Genomic DNA, 25,028 nt, shown 5'->3' on the forward strand with positions numbered 1-25,028 from the left:
AAGGTAAATATGACCAAAATATAATGTATGGAATTCTCAAAGAATTAAAAAAAAACTTTAAAGTAGCAATTCTGAAATAACCAAAGAGTAATAAACTGTATGAGACCAAAAGTACAGTTCCAACCAGGAGGTGATAACTGTCTCCTTAGAGAAGACAAATCTCCTTAGAGAAGAGAAATGAAAAATTATTTGATAGTATCAACCAAGGGAGAAAGAGCACAGCATCCCCTCTTCGTGCAGTAGGTAGTGTCAAGCATTCAGACTTCAGGCAGTGGACATCAGGAAACACTGGGAAGAAAATCAAATAGCTCCAAAGGAAAACTCAATCCCAAGTATATGAAAGCAATGCCACCAGGCAAGTGTTTTCGAAGGACAGTTGCAAAAGAATAAAATGCAAGGAAAAAAAGGAGATGGATTCCAGGGTTAAATGGGAGGTAAACAAAAGAGACCTGCAGAAGAAACCTACCAGGAAATGAAGGCTGACTAAAGGATAACACAAAACAAAACAAAAAAAGCAGTAATTTATCCAGTTGACTCTGCCTTCATATTTTGCATTCAAACCAATATTGGTATGAGTGTCTGCTGAATATGCATTATGCAAATACAAAGAAAACACCCTTGAGATACACACATTATGAAAAGTAGGTATTTAAGACCAAAAGAAACCATTTTGGGGATATTTTAAACTGCAAGACAACTGATATCATTCTGTGTACTGTCAGAAATACAAATAGCTTTTCAATAGTAACACGAGTATACGACATAAAGCAATGTTGGCAACTTGGCTGCTAGGAGAAAGGGAACTCACATGAAGGGAGTGACGTCTGTAAGTCTGTGATGCTTAACTCTGTGCAGCCTTCGTGAATGGTTCAAGGCACACCTGGGAGTCTTAATTCTTTTTTTTTGTGAAACCCCACTTCCAGCCCATCAGTCAGTGGGTCTTGTAGCTCCCATTGCTTAAACATATCTGAATTTAAGTACTTTGTTTCTGCTCCCTGGCCATCACCCCCAAAGTCATGATTACTTTTTTCTCTGACACAAGTTTCCTCCAGTAAAAGCCCCTGGTCTAGCTTAACCCTATGACCAATTCCCCATGATGCGTGAGACAAGCTTTCATAAAAATGTCAAGTTATCATGATGGCTTCCAATCATCGCTAGAATATTAAACCCCCTCTTACGGGCAGCATGTCCTGTGTGAGTTAACTCTGCCATCTGGTCCAACACTTCATTCTCTAGCATCTGGCCCCAATGGCATCCATTCAGGTCCCAGAAATAGTTCAGCACGCATGCTACCTTTCCAGAAGTTCTTGCTAGTGTTCTCTCTCTCTCTCTCTCTCTCTCTCTCTCTCTCTCTCTCTCTCTCTCTCTCTCTCTCTCTCTCTCTCCCTACCTTTTTTCCTCCCTCCCACCCACTCTCCCTGCAGTATGCCCATGTTTGTGTGGATGTGCCCACCCACATGTGTATTTTATGTGCCTAAAGATCAGAGGTCAACATTATGTGTCTTTTCTAGCTCTCTACTGAATTTTTTGAGAGAGTCTCTTACTGAACCAGGAGCTTATCCATTCAGCCAATCCGGCTGGCCCACAAGCTCTAAGGACCTGTCTGCCTCCATCACACCCTACCCCTGGCACTGGGTAACAGATGCTCATTACAGCGCCCAGCTGTTACACATGAATAGCTGTGAATCCATAACTAGAATCCTCATGCTTGCCTGGCTCGCACTTTTCTGACTGAGTCATCTCCCCAGCTTCTTTGTGGTTCCATCCTTGGCTCATACATTAGACTTGCTTCCCCTGATGACTCTAATCTCATAGAATTCCTATTGTAATACCTGACTTGCTACCTTCATAACATTTTTATCATTAGAAATGACATAGCTGTGTATCGGCTCATCTACCATCTATTTTCCTGCCGTCAATGAGACCATGGCCTTTCTGAAGGAGAACTAATGTTGGCTCCTCTTATTTCTGAGTCCCAGAAGCCACAGTACTTGAGTTATTGGAGGCACAGAGTAAAAATGTGTGGAGTTAGTGAGTACATGACTGAACAGATGAAGAAGAGAATATATTCTAATAGAATCATTACACAATAGAGGAGTCAGAGAAACGAAACTGGTAAACATGGGTTGGGTTTTAGAGATGGCACTGAGGAAATAGGAAAAGGATGAATGTTAGTCATCAGATATTGTGATTACAGATGGACAAATGAATGACCATGGAGTCAAAGCAAAGGTAGCGAGTTTAGTTCTGAGTGTGCTCTGGATGGTACAGCAGAGTAAGGAGGAGGTTCACTTCAGTGCTCATTCTTTAAGAAGGGCATCCAGAATGCATGAAAATGCTGGGCAATATTGCACTGCTTCTTCCCACAGATGCTGGAATGATTCCACCATAGATGAAGGGTTGGAGGGACAACCAAAGCTGTGGTTATTGGGTTGGTATGTAGCACCAGCAGTGAATCAGAAGAAGAAAAAGCTGGGCTTTGTAATGGGCTCTAAAGAAAGCCCAAGATTTGGCTCAGGTGACAAGGAAGAGGAACAATGCTGGACTCAGAGATGGGATTTTGAGAAATGCATATGGAAACATTAATTGCAAGCACATTTGCTCTCCCTCTAAGAAAGCAGACTATTGTGTAGGATAAAGAGAAATGGGAGTATCTAGAAAAATCAACTACAAAGCTATCAGATGTAAGAGATCCCATAAGGCTACAGCTAAAATGCAACTTTTAGCCCTGGGTGTGAACTTAGACACTGACATCCCAACTACCTGGGAGCCTGAGGCAGGATAGCCAGTCACTTGAATGTGAGACCAGTCTAACAACATGGCAAGACTTCTGATAAATAAGTAGGTAGGTAAATGATAGATAGATAGATAGATAGATAGATAGATAGATAGATAGAGATAGATAGATAGGTAGATAGATAGATAGATAGATAGATAGATAGATAGATAGATAGATAGAGATAGATAGATAGATAGATAGATAGATAGATAGATAGATAGATAGGGAGACAGGCAAATAATCACAACTCTAAGATCCTACTTCAGTTTCTTTTAAAATGATATTATAATGACTCTTTAAAGACATTCACCTAAATTCAAAAATGATTGTCTTTTGGGGTTAGAATTACAGGACATTTTTCTTTGAGCTTGCTTGAATATAGATGTTTTTGGTAATTCTGGGTAAATGCTTAAAATTATTTAAAATTCTATATAACATCTTCAGCTATCCTAGAAAAGCAGACTGTGGTCAGATGCAATGTAAATGATCCATGGCTTGCCAGTCCCAGATGGATGCCTGAGGTCACCGTGACCAGAACAGACTTGACTTTTAAAATAATGCATTCCCCATACAAATTAAATTATGATCATATATTAATGGGGAAATTCAAAAGGAGCAAGGAAAACAGAATAGTTTGTCTCAATAAAAAACAGCTTAGGAAAAGTGGAAGTATAAATCAACCTGGTGTTACGTCACAAGAGATGAAATTAAGTCAAAAACCAAGAGTTGGTTAACCAATAACTAATGAATTGAACATTGTTTCACTTGGCCATGCCCCTTACTTGGTCATCTACATCTTAGGTTGAGTCTCTGTGTCCTGACTGAAGAAGCTCGTAGGACTCAGAGCCCAACCCAAACACTTCAGACTACATTCTTGCACCACAGAACAGAATATCTCCCTCCAAGCTAATTACTTTAGTTGGCCCCACCTTCTCCATTGCCATACTCTAAAGGAGAATGGGTACTAAGAGATAAATCTTGCTTTTGAAAAAAAATAACATAAAATTATTCTTACTTTCTGGATTAGCTATGTTTTTAGTGCAAAGGATCTTTGCATCTCACTGAGAAAACAGTGGTGTCCATGATCTTCTGACAGGACCATCAGTAATCGCAGGCTGTGAATTCCAGACCAAAACCAAAGGGCAACAATCTCAAGGCTTGGGAAAGCAAGACAAAGCCAGCAGAATTTGGAGCACAGTCAAATGTAGACCAGTAGCCATCATGAGGTGTGTTGAATTTGAATATTTTGACCTTAAGGGTAGCCAGAGTTGTGACTGTCACTGGGAACTAAGACAAGCATCGAAGGGATTCCTTGTGTCTTATGGAACCTGGGGAAGGACCTCAGGACAACACAGCATGCAGAGGGAGCAACAGTCTTGGCAAAGAAGAAAGCTAGGGAAGGATAGTCTGTTTGAGTCTCTGGAGGACCCCAAAGCGTGGGTGGAGTACTGGAAGCAGTCAATAAGATCCAAACTCTCTTCTGCTGTCCCTGGATTTGCAAGTCCAGCCAGAAAGGGCCACCTGTTTGCTTCACTGAATGTTGATCAATCCATCTCTGTAACATGGAGCTTCCTCCTCAGGGTAAACTGATTGTTGGGACAGCTTGAAGACATTTGTTTGTTCACTCAGTCAGTCAGTCAGTCAGTCAGTCATTCAGTCAGTCATTCAGTCAGTCAACAGATGTCTCACATGTCTGTAAGAACTAGATGCTCTAAAGGAAACAAACCCAGTAACTATCACTGCCCTCGAAGGGTTTGGATTTCCCTAATGGAACATGGATATGTACCAGCCATCATCACAAAAGAATATGTATTTAGAGAGGACATGGTGTTTGTGATCCATAGATGACTGACAACACAGGCTAGAATATCCTGGCAAGGGGTATGTGGTAAGAGATTGTGTAGATCAGGTTGGCCTGTGGGCATGTCTGTGAGGGATTGTCTTTTGATAATTGATGGGAGGGAAATTCAGCCCAATGTGGGTGACACCAGTCCCTGGGTTTGGGTCCTGAACTGTGCACTAAGCATGCACGTATCCATTGTTCTCTGCTCTCTACTGTACATATAATGTAGCTTACTGTTTCAAGTTCTCATGGCCTTGACTATTTCCACTCTGACAGACTAGAACCTGGAATTAGGAGGTAAAATGAACCCTTTTGCCTTCTCCCCTGAGTTACTTTTGTCATGATATCTTATCACAGCAACAGCCACGAAACTGGGACATCACACAAGAACAACATGGGTGTCAGAGTCAAATATGGGCTTTATATCCTGAGTCCACCAGGACCAGAAAACCACAGGATTCACCTTAAAATGGTACAATAACATCTACCCTGTATACTCATGGTGGGAATTTAAAAGATACCTTTTAATAACTTACTCTCTGTTACTCTTCCAAGCAGTGCAGACTCATGGCTTGTTTAATTGTTGGAACAACCCTGTTGGGTAGCTCCTAAGAATACAACCTTTACTGCAAAGATGTAAAAATGGGGCCTAGGGGTTTTAAGCAACTTGCCCACGGTCACCTAGAAGCAAGTGGTGAATACAGATTCAATTTCATGTAGCAGCAGCAACTTGAGCCTCAGCTTTTAACTGCCAGGTTATGCTGAATCAATAACCTTAAAGGACAAGCGTGCTGCTCGAGACACAGTGCACACTCAACAAATGGCAGGCATCAAATGATTGCTATGGTTACTGCAGATGCTGTGGTTTCACTATGAGCCACACAAGAAAAACAACAGACAGGACACAACCCTGAATCTATTTTTGAGACTGCAATATGATTACATAATCTCTTCCTTCCCATTCCTCCCTCTAGACACTCTAGTATTCCCCTCCTTGCTCTTTCAAAAGTAAGGCCTGTTTTTACATTAATTACTACATGCATGTATGTATAGATGCATATATGTTTTTACATATAATCTATATCATGTTACTTGTATAATATTTTCAGGGATGACCATTTGGTATTGGATAAGCTATTGGTGTGCTCTTCCCCCAGGAGGACTGTGGAATTCCTTAGTTGCCTGTAATTCTTTGTGTGGAGTTAAGAGTACAGACCTGAAGAAACTTTCAGAAATTGAATTAATTTGTATACAATGAATTATAGGTGAATCCATATCCCCACTTACATTTTTATTTGTATGTCTCATATGTATGTGTATATACATGTGTTCACATGTGTGAGAGCACAACATGCATATGCAGGAGTGCCTAGGTGTATGTAGAGAGGCAGGCTGACTTTAGGAGTATTCTTTAGTTGCTTTCTACCTTATGTATTGAGCAAGATCTCTTGATTTAACCCAGAGATTGTCTGTACAGCCAGTCTAGCTATTCAGCTTTCTCAGGGGACCTTCTGTTTCCACCTTCCAGGTCCTATAAACTACAAGTGGGTGACCAATCCCACCCTACATCTACATGGGTTCTGGGCATCCCAATCTTGCTTGCAACACCAGCATTTTAACTATTGAGTCATCTTCCTCAGCCCCTAGCCACCTTTTTTGGAAAAAAAAAGAAAAACATAAGAGCATCATCATTCATTCAGTCATTTACTCATTCACGAGATGGCAAGTCCAGGCTGCCATGTGTCAGTTTGAAGCTACCCATTGGCATGGATTTCCCAGTGGGAAGGAGAGGTGACCATGAGAGACAGGACACAGATACTCACTAAATACTTCCTCAGCTGTTGTCCTCGAAGATAATGGAGAAGGGGGAAGTGGCAAACAAACCTCTCTGCAGTATTTCTATTTAAATAATTTCAGGGGCACTGAACTGTATACAGACGGAGAGGAAAGAAAAGGATTTTTTTAAAAAATGAGAACTCTGTAATAAAAAGAAAATTTTAAAATATGGACAAAATATAGAAGTCAAATATTGCTCACACTTAGCAAGCTCACAGAATGCCCTGTTCTGTTACGAAAGGTGAAACTCTACACTAGTTGGAAGGCAAGGGTCTAGGCTGCTAAAGTTCCTGAGTGGAATGGTGGCTCAAGGATCCTGCCAAATAGGAGAGGAAGAAGTACATTTATTCTACCCTGTTAGGTTTATGGGAACATGCTGTAAGTTCTTATATAAATACACAAACTTTATGTGGCCCTAAGAGAATGCTTTCACCAATCCATTATCCACATCAGAATACTGCAGAAAGCAGCCTGCTCCCAGAGTGGTATGATACCTAAACATATAGTAGATGATATGTCTGGTTTCTGAATGAGGCATATTACCTCAGATGTCACTCCTGCACCATGTATTCTGAGCATCTGTAAACCCTTTACGGTGGAAGGATTTCCCACTGGAACTGGAGTTGGACAAAGGGGTTTACGTAGCTAGAGTACTTGAGGGTGTAAAATTTAGAAAAACAAAACAGTTCCCCATGAAGTGTGTTGCAAGACCTCTAGGGAAATAGAAGAGACCCCAAGCCTCCTTCTAGTGATGCTTAAGACTTTTCTCTATGACCATTACTAAAACAAAACATATCTGTATATTTATCAAGGGGCTCTTAAAATGGTATATTGGAATCAAAAACATTTAGAAATAAGGTCTCTTAAAGATAGCATCTAGACTGTATTTGCAAATGTGCTTAGACATATCCACATACTGGAAAGCTGGTGTGCAATGAGAGGGTATACGTAATCAAAAACCTTAAGAATTAAAATTCACGAAGCTTATAACTTAAAGATCTCAATGTTCTGAACAAAATATGAGACATTCTCATGGGAAGGATCTATAAATAACCAGAAACCTTCAGAGTTAAAATGCATCTAGTTTCAAGTTAAAGGATCTCAAAGTTCCGAACCAAACATAAAATTACACTGAAGGGAAGTCACAAAGCCACAGGCTAAAATATCAGACTTTCTTCCTTGTCTTTGCCATTGTTACCACTCAATAAAATAATAATAAAAATGAATGACTACTTTTACTTTTATACCCCCTATTATAATCAGAACAAGTAATATTTTTAAAATATGAAACTAGAGAAAGATAAATAGAAATTAAAACCAGAATTCAGAGGCTGGAGAGATGGTTCATTGTTTTAGAGCCTGTACAAAGAATATAAGTTTGGTTCTCAACACCCACATTGGGCAGCTCACAACTACCTACAATTCCAGCTCTGGGAATCTGCTGCCCTCTTCTGGCCTCTGTGGGCATCTGCACTCTCAAGTATATACACATAATTTAAAATAAATATATATTTTTAAAAAGGGAATTCAATGAGTGAAGACCAACATCTTAGTGTCAGAGATCAGCACACACACCAAGAAAGACAGTGATGCTGACATCAAGGAGGAGGATGTCAAAAAAACAGCTCCTACATTGGAGTTCACCCCCTGAGTGTCCTCTCTAGATCAGGTGGAAAAAGAGCCTTTAAGAGGAAAGAATGAACTGATTATTGGATATTATCCCAGAACCTTGAAATACCCAAGATTCAGCTCACAGGCCACATGAAGCTCATGAAGAAGGAAGACCAAGTGGGGGTGCTTCAGTCCTTCTTAGAAGGAGTAACAAAATACTCAAGGGAGCAAATAAGGAGACAAAGTGAGGGACAGAAACTGAAGGAGGGGCCGTCTGAAGACCATTCCACCTGCGTATCCATCCCATGTGCAGTCACCAGAGGTAGGTGCTGATGTGGATATCAGGAAGTGCATGCTGATAAGAGCCTGATATAGATGTCTCCTCAGAGGTCTGCAAGAGTCTGACATATTCAGAGGCAGATGCTCACAGCTAGCCATTGAACTGATTATGGGGTTCCCAATGGAGGAGTTAGAGGGAAGACTGTTGGAGCTGAAAGGGTTTGTGGCCCCATGAGGAGAGCAACAATACCAACCAACCACAGCTCCCAGGGTCTAAACCACCAGCCTGGGAGCACTTAGGGAGGGATCCATGGCTCCAGCTGTATATGTAAGGGTGGAGGGCCCTGTCGGGCATAGGTGGGAGAAGAGATCCTTGGTCTCATGAAGGCTGGATGCCCCAGTGGGTGGGAATTTGAGGGTGGGGAGGTGGGAGTGGGAGGGTAGGTAGGGGTACATCCTCAGAGAAGCAGGAGGAGGGGTGAGAGTATAGGTGGTTCCAGGGGGGTGGGGGATGAAGTAACGGGATAACATATGAAATGTAAATAAAAAATCCAATAAAAAATGCAAATTAAAAAAAGAGGAAAGGATGAAGGAAGACAGTATGGGAAAAACTATCAGGCACTGATAAAAGCCCTGTGCACAGGGAAACACTGCTCTCTACTGCTTTCTGGCCTGAAAACGACTGCTATGAGCAGAATCCATGATTTAAAAAGCAAAAATTAAAAATAAACTACAAAAAATAAAAAAGAGAGGAATCTCCTTTTCCAAACTTAAGAATTGAAATAGTAGAGAAGTACAGAAGACTTAAAAACCAACAAGCTGCATTCACTTTACTCGTGCTTACGGTGACAAAGACAGTCATGAAAGATGAGCACCAGCGACAGGCTGCACACACAGACTCATAGCAGTTGTCACAGCAGGCACAAGACCCATGTAAACCCAAGCCAGACCAAATCCCAGCATGGAAAATGGAGGTCAACACAAAAGCCACAGAGCTATTGGAAATTCTTATCACCTTGGAGACAGAAAGCCAGTTTTCTCTGAGAATGCAGCTCCTGAACGGATCACACTTCAGTGAAAAGCCACACATCTGAGAATATTTGGACAGCACAAACTGGTCTTGATGATTTTTGCTTTGTTTGGTTGGTTTTTAAGAACTTACAGTTGGGTGGATGGGGAAGGAGGCATAGATCTGGGAGGGGATAGGGGCACGTGGATATGATTAAAATACATTGTAGTAAATTCTCAAGGAACCAATAAAAAATAAAAATAATAAGTATCACAGGTGTTGGAGATGTAGTTTAGTCAGTAGCTTGTCCCTGTGTGCACAAAACCCTGTCTTCAATCTCCAGCACTACATGAACCAGAAGATGATAGACATGTGCAACCCCTCACTCAGAGGTCCAGAGCTATCCTCAGCTACATAAAAAGCTCGAGATCATATTGTGGAGAATATATATATATATATATATATATATATCAAAATGTATACATAAAATAAAATAAGCATCATAGATCCTTTTTAAAGAATACTCTTTATGTCCAGGGATTGTTAAAGTGGGTTAAAGACCAGTGAGTGACAGCCAGCCACATGGATTTATTTATAGCTATGTGATCAGAGACAAGCTATTTGCGCTCTTTCCAGTCTGTTAAATAAAAATATTAATAGACTGAGCTTCATGAAATCATTGCAAGGATCAAACTGATGGACAAAGTGTTTAGCACCTGAGCAGTCTCTTATATGAGTGATTCATTTACCAACCATTACCCTCTTGTTAACAAGAACCACCATCCACAGCTGGGGTTGTTTGAGTCCTGGGGGCAATAAGAGAAATAAATTTCCTACTCTCAGGGCCTAAAAGTGAGGGGAAAAAAATCAACATCAATATACAAAAGACAAAGTAGAAAGGAAGCAAAATGGTATAGGGGTAATCTTCTGTGTACTATGTGGAAAAATCACTTATCAATAAAATGCTAATGGCCAATAAGCTGGGGCAGGATTGGGAGGCTGGACTTCCGGTTGAAACAGAATCAAGCAGGAGGAGAATTTTCCTATGAGGTTGTAGCTGACATCAAATTAGAATAAATAGGATATTAGTCAGAAGCTAGTCAGGGAACCAGCCTAGCTTATGGCCTTGGCATTTATTAATAATTTCAAGCCTCTGAGTGTTATTTGGGAACTAGGGCATGGTGAAAAAGCTGCAGTTATAAGAAAGTCAAGGGCTGGTTTAGAATTCCAGAACATTTCATGCTTCAAGACACGTCTCAGAATTGCTTTAGTGTGGAGCTGGTGTGAGAAGAATCCTGGAGGCACAAGCTCTTCTCAATGGGGAAAATGTTCTGCAAATTTAGTTACCCTAAGAAGAAAGACAGACATAAAAAGGACAAAACTCTGCCCTTTTCAGGAAAATGAATGCAACCAGAGATCATCATGTTAAGCAAAATAAGCCAGATACAGATGAACAAATATCATTTTCTCTCATACAAAGAATATCAATAGGTAGACAGACAGATGATAGATGATTGACAGACTATATAGACAATAGATAGATGGATAGATCGATGCCATCAAAGCAGAAGGAAAACTAATAATTTTGGAGTTAGGTGGGCAGTAGAAAGGAGAGATGGATAAAAAATATATATGCAAAGCACAATGACTCTGTGTGTGTGTGTGTGTGTGTATGTGACACTTAAAAAACTCAATAGAAGGACTGTTAAATAAAAGCTTTTTAATAAAAAATAAAAGCCTTTTTAAATGCTCATCACCAGCTACAAAGATTCCAGACCTTCCCAATGCCATCTCAATCTTCAATGGAGAGAGATTGCTGAATAGAAAGATTTCTGGGATACTCACCCTCATCCTTTCAATGCTTGGGTACCACAGTCACCACAGCATGGAACAGGATTGGAACATGGGATAAAGAAGCATTCTAGACCTGGTACCCAGGGCTTAGACTACTGTAGGTCAGTGGCTCTTACTTAACTTAGCCAATTCTTCCTTAGTAGTATCTCACTGGTGTGAACCACGGGCCCCTGAAACGTAAGCTCTGTAAAACCATGTCTCCATTTCTGTTTCCATTAAAGAGTACAACCAACTAGAATATGGTGGAAGCCACATTATCTCCATTTCACTGGTCCCTGTCCTCCATGTCACTTCTTCTCAAGGGCCCCTGCCTTTTTCTCTGAAGTTCTCTCACAGATATCAGCTTCTTGCTTCTTTCCAGAGTCTGGTCTTCAGTTCCAGGAAGCCAATTGCTTCCTGAGTTTCTGCGACAATCCCTAGACCTTTCTCCTGATTTTCACTCTCATCTCTCTCCAGTTATGTTCAATACTGTCCCAGAATGAAATGATCAAATTGTTCCGTCTAAATTTGCCAGCAGTTTAACGGCAATTAGTGATAGAACATTAACAAAAACACCAATCTGCCTTGAGATCATATCCAGCTGCTGTACCCGAGCACTTTTATCTGCTTCCAATTTTAATAAAAACAGGAAGTATCTTGAATCCTGTACTTGCCCTGTACAGCACACACCCTCAGCTTGTAGATGAGATCCTGAGGCCTACTTGTTCACGGAAGAAAGAAGGGTGGAAGAGCTGGACTCGAACCCTAAGCCTCAACTTCCCTCTACTCCAGAATGAATAAGTAGTGTCTCCTTTGCAGCCCAGCAACCTTGCCTCACTCCCTTTTCAACCAACTGCCTCTAATCCCTCATCTCAGCATCATTTCTGCCCTCAGGCCCTCAATGAACTAGACTGTACCCAGGAGGGGCCCTATCAGCCATCACATTCTACTGCCTAGCACAGCGCCTGATGTGTAGCAAGTACTCAGAAAAGTCTGCCAAGAAGGAATGAAAGCTAGTGAAACGCTGGCTCAAGTTCTGCAGTCTGTCCTCCTTGAACCTCTGGAGTTTTGTTGTACCTTTCTGGTAAATACCAAAGAAGTAATAAAGTGCTTGGGAGTTGACTAAACTCTTTTGCAGAAAACCATTCGGATCCATAATATCTCTGAACCCTGACTTTGACTGAGGAAAAAGTCTAGAAGAAGTAGGTGGCAACTGACTCATCCCAGGCGTGACAAAGCTTCGGGAAACTGCAGAGTATTTGTAGGCAAGTAACAACGGTGCTTCTTGCTTGGCCATCAGCCCTGGTGTGCCTCCAAGTTTTCCCTCTTTGTCTTCACTGCCAAAGAAAGATAGGAGACGGGGCGTCCTAAAGGGCAGGTTCACAGAGCGCATGGTACCCATACACTAGGGGAACCACAGGCATCACCAACACACAAAATTGGGGTTGGGGTGAAACTCAGCCATCCTGCTCATGCTCCTTCCTGGGTGAGCAGGAATTAAGCCCAAGTGCAGCAAACTGGAACCCCAGTATTGGAAGGAGGGCCAGGCTCTTGGCTGTAGTGAGAATTTTGAATTTCTTTAAAAACCCAGATATGTTATGTGACGATGATTTTGTTTTAATCCCAGGTGAGGGATAAGAGCTTGCTTCACAGCAGGTGACTATTTGTCTTGTCACTAGGAAGGACATGATTATTTTGCCCAGCTGCAGATATTTTGCTTTTGGAATTCTAGGAACTTTCAACAGGGTATAAACACGAGAGCCTCGAAAGGGGCCAGAGTCATGCTGCAAGGAGTCCGGCTCCTGTTGCTACTGTTTGTCAAGTGGTGATGAGCAAAGAGATGAGAAGTTGGAGATATTCTGACAATGAAGATTGGACTCAGCCCTAAGCAGCAAGAACTAGCCTAAAAAAGTCAAACCCCCCTCCATTCTCCCCTGTAACCTTCTTTCTCTCCTACCTAGTGTCGGAGGTGTGGGGGTGGAAGGGACTAGGGTGGAAGAAAATTGGAACTGTGGTAAATAAATAGAACCCAATAAGGTAGCCCCCAAAAAGGGTACCAACATTTGGGCAGGGACAGCTGAGATGATTTGAAGTATTGAGATGTCAATGTCTCCGCAGGATCTGTGTTTAACCTTCACAGAGTATGACACTCTACATAGTTTCCTGTGTTGTGTCTGTGAATCAGGAGCCCACTTGACAGTTTTAAGCAAGGAAAAGCTATCACTGTGTTGTTCTTACAACATTAAGGATTTAGAGTAATCCCTTCACAGCAGAAAGGGGAACAAACCATTTCTTAATGCCAAGCTCTGCCTTCAATTACCTGCCAGTTTTGTTTTTGTCCTTCTTAACAGTAAATCATCTGTTCAAATAAAAACAGCCCCAAAAATCAGACTCTCTGGGTGGCTTAATTTTTCTAAGAGAGAAAGTTGCTGTAAAGCATAAAGAAGGCAAACTTTATGTTGGATGCTTTTAATGGAAACTTGTATGGGAACTAACAGAAATCTTGAGTGGAGTGTCACCATCAGGCTCAAGTGGAGTTTCTTCTATTTTATTATAATCCATTATATATATCAAAATCACCTAAGTGTCTGGGTTGCATATATTATTCAAACATAGTGATAAAGAGAACTCATGTGGGACATAGCAATGCATGCCTATAATCTCAACATTCAAGAGGTACAGGCAGAAAGATCCAGAATTTAAAGTTATATTTAGCTATATAGCAAGTTCTAGCCCAACCTGGACTACATAAAACCATTTCTCAATAAGTTTGTTTTAAAAAGTGAGGGGATCATCTTATGGTTTTGTGATAGATAGATAGATAGATAGATAGATAGATAGATAGATAGATAGATATAGATAGATATCTACATACATACTTATGATATATAGAGAGAGATAGATGACAAGTAAGATTCTCTTGTGTGAAGTATTTAGAAACTAGAAGTACCAAAGAGATCAAAAAAGTTTATGACTTATAGCGAAAAATGAAACACTTCCCAAGAATATTGAATGACATCTTACCTTCCAGACACTGGCAGGTGAACCCGCTGAGGCTGGACACACATGTGGCTCCATTTCTGCATGGGTCTAGGACACAGTAATCAATCTTGGACTGGCAAAGCTCTCCAGTATAACCTGCAGAAAAAGAAGATGCCCATTGTCCAAGACCTGATATTCCACAACTACCAGAGCCACCATCAAATTAAGAAACTCAATCAAACCCACCCTTGGAAGCAGCCACCTTGCATAAAGACTCCTTGGTCTCTTGTAGTTTTATAAACAGAAACTACCATAATATTAGAAATATAGTTCAAAATTCACTCATTTTAAAAATTTTCTCCTGAATTAGCTCTGAATTTTATACATTGGAAGTTTCAGCTGAGATTGAATTCCACTGTCCCTAGGATAGTGTCTCTGTCATCAAGTGCCCTTGGACTGAGATGCCAGCTACCTTCCCAGAGTCACCACCATACCTCTATATAAGAGGGATTAAATATTTTAATGGATAATATTTAGAACTAAAAGCAGATACCTGTGTTAACTCTGAGCCCTGAGCTCTCATTTTAAAGACTAAAAGATATTATGCTTGATACTTATTTGAGTCATAAATCCAACACTCCCTTTCCCATGAAGCCAGCCCCCAGGTAATCTTGTGGGATAGTAACATAATCACAGGCAAACGGTGGGAAAATCAGGCTGTAAATCTCCTGGAACACCTTGGGCAGGCTGAAGGCTTTAAATAAATCCCAGATTTTTAATTCACTTATAAAACAAAGCCCTCTGGGGAAACAAGATTAAAGAAAATAGCACACTAAAATGTTCCTTATATTAGAGTGGGTAATGCATAAGAAAAAATATGGAAAATACAAAATATAAAATAAATTTTTTTTAAAAAAAAGGTGCCCTCAGTTGTGATATTTGAGTGACAGGATCACTGGATAGTCTGGAATCAATCTTGGACTGGCAAAGCTCTCCAGTATAACCTGCAGAAAAAGAAGATGCCCATTGTCCAAGACCTGATATTCCACAACTACCAGAGCCACCATCAAATTAAGAAACTCAATCAGAACCCACCCTTGGAAGCAGCCACCTTGCATAAAGACTCCTTGATCTCTTGTAGTTTTATAAACAGAAACTACCATAATATTAGAAATATAGTTCAAAAGTCACTCATTTTAAAAATTTTAAAATTTTAAAAATTTTAAAAATTTTTTTAAAAAATTAAAAATTTTAAAAATTTTAAAAATTTAAAAAATTTTTAAAATCAAATACTTGTTGTAAATTTTAATTCGAAAAATTTTCTACACAATTATAACCATACAGTAGTATTTTGTAAGTTGCCATGGTGATTTTAACTGCACGAAAACTTGCCTTTCTGGATTGTTGGTTTTGAAAGGCTTTCGTAGCACACACAGCTGAGATTTTCAAAACTCCATGAGTTGAGTGAGAGATGAGCTGTCTGAGACCCAGCTACCTGCCAAGTTCGTGTGGATTACAGACAGTGAATGGAGGCCACCATCTCAGCATCTCCAGCCATCTTCCTCATTTACTTCCAAACAAGCCAAGGCATTTCCAATTAGTAAAAGGTATGGCAGTGAGGCCAGCCTGTGGACTAAAATCCCAACACCGAGACGAGAAGCTACTTCAGAATCCCTAAAGGAATCTTTCAGTATGACATCATAGCAAGAATGTATCTTCAAATGAAAGCTCAACACGTGAGTCCACATGGTTACAAGTGGAATGCTGAGAACATTGGGCTAAAAACGGTATGTTCTCATATGTTCACTATGATGGCCTTTCTGCTTAGATGGGAAGATGTCCTAGGACTCGGAGGCCCAGGAACCACGAAGCTCTGAAGGGTGAAAGTATTCTAATGGAAGGGTGCCCAGAGACACGAGGGTCCAGAAACCACACAGCTTTGAGATGGGACACTGTCCCAATGGAAGGGCATCCTAAGACACCAGAGCCCAGGAACCACATAGCTCTAAGAGGAAGCCTCCTCAGCAGAGGTGTCGTAGTTCCCAGGGGAGGGTATCCCCAGCTGAACTGAGGAGCTCAGGAGCCTCAGCCCTGCTCCTTCTCTTCCCTTCTTCTCATCACTGCTGTTTGTCTTCTTGCAATGAGAGAATCACACCAGGCAGCAAATCTCATGAAAGACAATTATTTATTGGAGAGTCCAGTGGTGGTCTACACTCCCAGGATGGAGCAGACAGCAACAGGGATTTGGACAAAACACAGTGCTTATATAGGGCTTCTTGGGGGGTGTGGAGCTTTCTAGGGTGAAGATTTCCAGAGTGAGGATTGCTGGGATTTCAAGTTCTGAGCTGGGGGAGCTCAGGGATTAGTGGACTTTCCTGTACAGGGATTGGTGTATTTTTGAGCTCAGGGATTGGTGGGTTTTCCTATTCCTATTGGTGGCTTTTGTTCAGACTTTTCATCTAAAATTAGCATAATCTTGGGAGGGGCCTGTTAAGGTGCTGGAGATGAACTTATAACAGTTAGGGAGGTCTGGAGGAGGGGCCTGGCTGCTGGAGCCCCTCATGGGTAGGGGAACCTAGCCACTTTCCTGCCATGAGGGTTTTCAAAGTTTACAAAGGGAGTCCACAGCTGGGAAGACCTTCCTTGCCTCTTAAGTAGCCTGAATAACCAAAGCATAAGTCTAATCACACACAGTCCTGTCTCCTACTCCATCCCTTCCCTTTTATAAACAAGGAAGTTGAGGATTAGAAAGATTATATCAGTTGGACAGTCACGGGAATTCAAACTCCTGGGGCTCAAGCCCTTAAACTCAGCTATGCCTAAGTCAGTAAGCAACCTAGACAGAAAATAGAATATCTTAGCTCCCACCTGTATTTGGAGGCTGAAGCAGAAGGATCTCAACTCCCAGGCCAACCTAGACTACATAGTGTCAGCCTCGTTAAAAAAAAAGAAAGAAAGAAAGAAAGAAAGAAAGAAAGAAAGAAAGAAAGAAAGAAAGAAAGAAAAGAAAAAAGGAAGACATTAGCCAGGCCATGCGGTAGTAGCAATGCCTTTAATTGCATCACTTGAGAGGCAGAGGCAAGCAGCTCTCTTGCGTTTGAGGCTAGCCTGGTCTACAGAGTGAATTCCAGGACACCAGGACTACACAGAGAAACACTCTCTTGGAAAAACTAACTAACTAACTAACTAACTAAATAAATAAATAAATAAATAAATAAATAGGGATGATAGAAGGGAGTTTTATGACCATTGCTTTGAACAACTTGAAACTTCAAACATAAATATGAAGAGATTAAGGTCTAACCTGACACCCTTGTCAACTAGCCTTAAATGCCATTAACATTTCTATGGAATGTCACCTGGTTTCCTCAGAGCTTCTTGATAAGGATTTCTGAAAACAAATTGCACTTCTAAAAATATTTTACTATTCGTCCTTTTCAAAAGGGGATTGTTTTTAAAGATTGATTTTAATGACCTCTCTAATTAATGTGTAGCTCATTTATAAACTTAGACATTTTTAATCTTTTTATTAGCATATATTAACTATACACAATAGATTTCATAACACCTTCATATCTGCTTCCATGTTGACCATATTCACCCCATTACTCTCTTATCTCCATCCCACTCCCAATGATTTCATTTTTGTTATATGTATTAATATCAAATTTTTATCTTTTAAGAACTGCAGTTATGTGAAAATATACAAATAACCCCATACACTTCTTTTCCCAGACCTAAAGACTTGAAGCTGTGAGTGAGTGAATCGGAGGTCCTGTTTGGCATGTCAGTTCTGTACATAGGTTTTATAAGTAAACAATCAAAGAAGTTAATTCACATTTTAATGTGCTGGGTGTTGGGGCTGACATAGTGACTTAGGGGTCACCATGGGCATTGAGTGGGTGACTGCAGAAATTCTACATCACTCCAGAAGGTATAGTAAGACATTTCTCATATGCCAAGATCAATATGGCTTCCTAGTGAAGAAAGTCCTCTCTGGGGTAAACATTATCTCATTATTTTCTTCTCTTTGTGCTTTAAAGTCATTGCAAACTTTGAAAGCACAAGAAACAGCGAAATCTGATTGAAAAGACTCTGGGTAAGTAGAGCAACTGGTAATCTGTGAGTTTCCTGGCATAGCTATGCCTCTCGAATCTCTACAAATGAAGACCGATAACAGAGGTGTCTGTTGGGGGAAGCAGGTAAAGAGGAAGCACAGAGAGGCAGGCTAGGATTGCAAGGTTACGGGACACAGAGCATCCCTGGCAATACTAGAAACACACAGTAACCACTAGAATGCAAGGGCTGCTAGCACCATAGCAACTATAGCCAATATCCATCCATGCATGTACAGAGTAGCATTGATGCCTGTCTACACCAGACTATCATGGGGAGCCAAGAATTATTGTTGGCTTCCTGTGAGTTACTAGGGAATGACTACTACATCACTCCCATTAGCTGACAACTCTCTTCTTCCAGCTTTGGAAAAAGAGAGGCAAACCACAAAGAACCACAAGCATGAATTCAGGAGCTCTCAACCATTAGCAAGACATTTCTTGGGTCTTCAAAGACTAGCAACTTGATAGAAATTGCCAACCATGCCATCATGCCATATACATATACATATACATATACATATACATATACATATATATATATATATATATATATATATATATATATATATATAATTCTGGGACTGGATACCTAAGACTGACCCTAATCACCCTGCTCTGAGCCTTCTATTTTTTTTCATTTGCTTGTCTTTTGTTTGTTTGTTCTGTTTTTTTTTAATCTCATAACCAGACAGGCAAGACACAATAAACAGTTGACAGGAATTTGAATGGAACAAAATATTAAAATCTCTTTCTCTAAGTTTTATATCCTGCTAAAAGTAGGTCAGCCTCTTCTATAGAGAAGCATGCCAAGCAGTCACGGCATTTTCTCACAAGCATAAGGACCTGAATTCAGATTCCAGTCTTTACATAGAGCCAGGTCTGATAGTGTGTGCTCAGGAATCCCAGTGCTGGGAGGCAGAGACAGTAGGATCCCTGGAACTCTCTCTGCCAGAGATAAAGTGGGTGAACTCCAGATTCAATGAGACACTTGTCTCAAAAAATAAGATGGAAGAATGATTGCAGGAGACACTCAGTATTGACCTCTGGTTTCCACGCACATGCACATGAACACACCCATACAAACTTGTACATATGGGTACAGTACATCTGCATACACACAAACACACACAAAACCCAATTAAGAATAGAAGGGAGCTAATTAGCTTCAACCTTATTCAGGCTTGCAAACAATATCAGAACATTGAAGTGGTGATATTTCTTGAACTAGGACTGGCTGGGAAATCAAGGCATTTGGAGACTATGAGCTTAGAATCGTGTGTTGTTGGAAAGGACCCAAAAGAAGGCGTGACCTGTATGTGTTCATCTTCCCAGCAAAGAGAATTGTGCTGAGTACCTAGGTTCTGTGAATCTATAAGATCCAAACCTATGTGGATCAAAAGTTGAAAACAGCTCAGAACAATAAAACTTTTCCTTTACTTACATGAGTTTTAACCCCAGGAAGAGGTAGAAGCATAGTGTGATTTGAACATAAAAGGTCCCCATAGGCTCATCTGTTTGAACACTTGTTCTCTAGACAATGGCTTTGGTTGCTACAGAAGTTAATCACCACATGAGACCCTGGGACCTTATATCCCAGGCACACTTCTTGTCTTTGTTCTGTGTCTTCCCCTACCAATGTATGTTCTGTGTCTGCCCCAGCTATAAGCTCCCACTTCTGTAGAGCCATCTGCCACTATGGTTCCTCATCCATAACAAACTGTATCCCATGAACCGTGAGCCAAAGTAAGCCCTTCCTCCTTTAAGCTGCTCTGGTCAGGTGCTTGCTCAGCATTGACAACACAAACCAAGAACAGAAAAGATGGTGTTGGTCCTGTTCAACCCACCATATCATCACTTTGGGTTTGGGTTTGGCTACTCTGGCATGTGGGAATCCCAAGATTAAATGTATCTGAACTGAAAAGATGATGTGTCTGAAAGACTCTGTCAGACATGATTCCAATCACAATGTTAAAATGGGTAACTGCTTTTTTTTTTCACTAATGAATTTTAAATTGAAATATGAGGTTGTTAGCTCACATTGAGATGTTAAACAAATCTCAGAAATCTATTTAAATATAATTCTTCTAAGAGAACAAACACAAAGGATAATTACTTTTCTTTTAATTTTTTTTTACAATTAGTGTATGTGTGTATGTATGCATGTTTGGAAATGCCTGTCAATCTTGATTGCCTGTCTGTATGTGTGTGTATGCACACATGCCACTGTGAGTTGGGGAGGGGAGGGTCAGAAGGTAATTTGTGGAAGTCAGTTCTCTCTTTTCTAGCATATGGGTCCTGAGAATTAAACCCAGGTCATCAAGCTTGGCACCCACTGAGCCATTTTGTTGTCCCACAAAAGACAACTTCTGATAGTCTTCTCTGGCACACAAACCATTCTAGAACATCTGAGACTTCAGCCCAGGTTACTCTACATGGCTACTCTGCCTTCTTTTGAAACTGCCCTCCCCATTAGATCTAAGCTCAAAAAACACCAACTTGGACCTGGGGCTCTGGACCTCCTTTACTCTTGAACTTTTCACCATGTCCCCTGGAAGATCCTAAGAGCAGGCTTTATCCCCAGAGCCCATGTGCCACCTCTTTATAATTACTGTTACCTGGTATGATTCTCTCATTCAGTCAGTGATAAGTACTTTCATCTGATGAGCACGGGTGCATTTGCCTTCCGCGTGCACTCTCAACTCCTTAAGAATCAGGACTTTGTTGTATTATGCTCTAGACCCTCATAATATAAAATATTTCTCAGCACAAATAATCATTCAAAAATGAGTCTATCTATTTAAGGTTTTTCCCTTAAATCACTGCATCTTTTAACTAAGACGTTTGCCTGTCCCAAAGAAATGACACCCAGAAATCAGGTGGATGAAGTGTACTTTCTACTCTTTTTCTCCTAATGGGCATTAAAATGAACACACAACTGGGTGTTCGTCTGTTCTTTGTTTTGTTTTTGTCTTGTTTTGTTTTTTAAAAAAAGAGGGGAGGTTATCTCACAAAATATACTATAGTAGTTTAAATAAGAATGCCCCCCCTCCAGGCTCATATATAAAGCATTAGGGGAAGGTTAGGAGGTGTGGCCTTGTTGAAGGAGAGGCATCACTAGTGCTTAGCTCACACCAGACCCTTTGTCTGCCTACTATCTGTCAGGATGAAAAGCTCTCAGCTACTGCTTTAGCACCAAGTCTGTCTGTTCCCCTGCACGGTGATAGTTTAATGGCTTGAACCTCTGAAACTGTAAGCAAGCCCCAGATTGAATGATTTCTTTTTATAAAAAGTTGCCTTGATCACTGTGTCTCTTCACAGCAATAGAACAGAGACTAAGGTATGTACTACCAAAAACCACCTTGCTTTTTGCTACAGTGCCCTGTACTCCCAACCTGGAAAACTGCAATGAGCAATCATCCTGCAGAGGCCCCTCCCCATTCAGCCCGTCTGAGATGGGTGGAGAATTAAGCTAGTCCACCGCTAAATTTCAGTCCTGATTCTCTGGTTAAGATTGTTCAACCAACCACATGGCAAATTAACATGCCTGAAACAGACCTCGTCACCTTTTTCTGCCTCAATAGCCCTAATCAGGTTAGCTTCTAGTTAGTTAGAACCTAACTAAACTGGTTAGATTCTGAGCTGGGCTGATTCTCCCTTGGGGTCAACTGAAATGTCTGGTGACATTATTTAATGTCCAATCCCTAGGGATGCCCCTGGCATCTAGTGAGTACAGCGTACTGCCAAACACCCTTAAAATATGACAGTCTCCATCACAAAGAATCATCTGGTCCAAAATAACCCTATGCTTGGCTAGAAGCCCAAGGTCAGAGGGATGCTATCCTTTTAGACTGAAAATTCTGTCACTTTTATCCCACTCCCTCTTCACATCACACAGAACCACTCTCTTATGAACCAGAGCAGCATGTCCAGAGAATTTTGGATAATCAGAATCTTAGGAGTACCTTATAATTTTATATCTCCAAATCAGAGACCATTTAAAAACACACGACTTGACTCTCAAAATTATAAGTTACTGAGGAATTTGCCATTGAGATATTCAGAACAAGTAAATTGATTCGAAATGGGCAGCTTGGAAATACTCCCTAGGAATCACAGGGTTTATTTATTGCCTTTAGAGAACATTCTAGTATAACAAAGATATAAGGAAAGAGTGAGACTCGGTGGTACATAAGGATGTTTTCAGAGATGCACGGAACACCTGGAGAAGGTCTAGCCTGAGCCTTGGTGCTTTTATAAAGGTCTGAGCATGAACAATGTGAGGTGAACCGAAGTGCATTTGACAGGATGTGTACCCTGGCAGAGCCTGCTCATGACAAAAACACCAGGCAGAAGGTGACCGCTCGGATTTAAAGAAGCATCAAATAATAAATCCACTCACCAGGTGTTCACAGATTACAGGGTATGTAACATATCTGTGGGAAACTTAATTTTATACTATCTTATATTTTGTTATAAAATGCACCTTAAAATTGCGTGGTAATGAGAAAACTAAAGCTATGTAGCATCTTTTGACTTCAAGAGTATAAAAAAATCTATCCCACCCACCAACCTGTCTTTAGACCTGCACTGCCCAATCCCTTCGAATGAAAGAAACCTTTCATAGGTCAAGGACAAATCACATGCACATAAGAAAAGTTGCCTAAATGAGTCTATTTTAAAAGCAATTTATCAGTGATAGTTTTAAAACGAAACAAAAGAACAAGCAAACAAAAAAAATTATCCTCTCTTCCCAGCACAATTGTTTATGTGTAAGAAGTTTATTCCACAATTCTTCTACTGAAATGAAAAACATTCATTCTCCTTTCTGCTTTGGCTCTGTGAGGGAGAATCTAATTGTTTCTTTGGAGCACTGTTCTGAAAGCTTCCAAGGTGGGAATTAAAGTGAGATCTATTTTTAGTGTCCCGGGTCTTTTTATAATCTAGCCTGTGCAGTGGGGTGAAGCTGTTGGGCTTGAATGGAAAGCCTCATGCTAGCAAGAGAGCCAATCAACTCCAGCTCTTACCCTCTGGGGTCTACACAGCCAGTGCCAGAGCCTCAGCCTCAGCTGCTAAGACACAGTGGCTAAGATTAGCATGCTGGACAATCATTAAATAGCAGGAATCTGAGCACCATCAAGATATTCCATCTTGGGGCATGCAATCTCAATGTGGGGAGGAAATTATTCAGAGAGAGAAAAAGATTGCCTGGCAGGAGAAAACCAGAAATGTCTGGACAAATGTAAACTTAAGTTAAAAACCAAAAGGAAAGAAAGGAAGATAGCTATCACACACAAAGGGCACAATGGTAACATATTAAAATGGGAATATGTACTATGAATAAAAACATGAAAGAAAGCTTGGCACTCTGCAGAACTCGAAAACTTAGTCTCAAGGTTTGACAGGAAGTAACACCATCCAATAGCTGAATATGCAAAAATAGAGGAAGTAAAAAGGATAGTGGTTTAGGAACACAAACTGTCAGGATTATAAGGCTATGCTCAGCTGAGTGAGCTCATCCAAGTCTCGACACCTTCCATTTTCATCATGGCCAAAAATGAGGATAAAGATGTCTAGCTTTCAAGACACTGAGTTTGATCAACTCTGAGCAGCAGGTAAAATGCCTACGACTGAACCACCAAATCCACAGCAGCTGGAACAGTGCCTGGGCACTGGTTTGTCTTAAGTGGCCCTATGTTTTGTGAATGAATGAAGTATCTGTGGATTCCAAGACTGCAGCGCAATGTGCCTATTGTCATCTGAGCTCCAGTTCTTCACAGGCAACTGAGAACAGTGGTCCTCTAAGTGTGATCAGCATTAGCATCAGCTGGGGACATCTGTCAGATGTCTATTGAGCAGCAGCAGCCTTCATCCACTGAGGCAGAAACCCCAGGTGAGCCTGGAAACTTAAACTAAGGGATCATTCAAGGATGATGAGGTGGCTCAGTGGGCAAGCTACTAACTGAATGAGTATGAAGAGTTCAGATTCTCCAGAACCCATAAAGCCACATGAGGTGGTGTATGAATATCTGTAATCCTGTAGAGATGGCCCTGAAAAGCCAACTAGCCATGAGAGACTCTACTTCAAACAAGGGAAAAAATGAATACTGACACCTAAGGTGTCCTCTGTGACACATACACACACATACACACCTCTCAAAACAAACATAAAGATTTTTTAAAAAGCCTTCTAGATTATTCTGACATGGTATATCTACTAACCATGGAAGAGACCAGCAAGCATTATTTTAATATAAAATATTAATGTTGTTTAAGAGTTTTGTATGTAATTCAGATTATGGAAGAAGAAAAAAGTAAAGTATAACAGGCCCCAGATCTTACTTAGCACAACTGACACCATAATGGGGATACCATTTAGGCGTTTAAACCCAGCAACCCAGCACAAAGATAGCACCACCTACCAAAGTGAGAACAAAGCCCTAATCCATCAAAGTCCAGAGTTCTAGGAAAGTCACTAAATGCACTAACCTTGCTTTTTGGCTTCTGTAGTTCTGCTTCTGGGTGACTGTTCTTACTAATTGAGGTGTGTCAACCCAGGATATGGCTTTTATGCCTAAAATACCACCCTGAGGAAGGCTTGGGACTGCACTCAGGTCCTGAACACCCAGGGTAGATACCAACCAGCTAATACTTTCTATTGGCTTGAACCTGTGTCTGAGTAGTCTTGTCTGGTGGATATCTGTGGTCTGGCCTGGATGGCATTCAATAGCCATAAAGAAG

General features: G+C 40.8%; 1 protein-coding gene across 1 annotated transcript in view; it reads right to left on the reverse strand.

Annotated features, from left to right (window-relative positions):
- The window catches only part of Dner (delta/notch like EGF repeat containing), a 190,073-nt gene that overhangs the window by 75,235 nt on the left and 89,810 nt on the right, over positions 1–25,028 (reverse strand). Inside the window, exon 7 of the mRNA XM_028789582.1 lies at positions 14,215–14,328. Within this exon, the coding sequence (XP_028645415.1) occupies positions 14,215–14,328 (114 nt within the window). The remainder of the gene's footprint in view (positions 1–14,214; positions 14,329–25,028) is intronic.

The sequence above is a fragment of the Grammomys surdaster genome, unplaced genomic scaffold (genome assembly GCF_004785775.1).
Source record: "Grammomys surdaster isolate TR1022 unplaced genomic scaffold, NIH_TR_1.0 125846, whole genome shotgun sequence".
In the NCBI taxonomy this organism is placed as follows: domain Eukaryota; kingdom Metazoa; phylum Chordata; class Mammalia; order Rodentia; family Muridae; genus Grammomys; species Grammomys surdaster.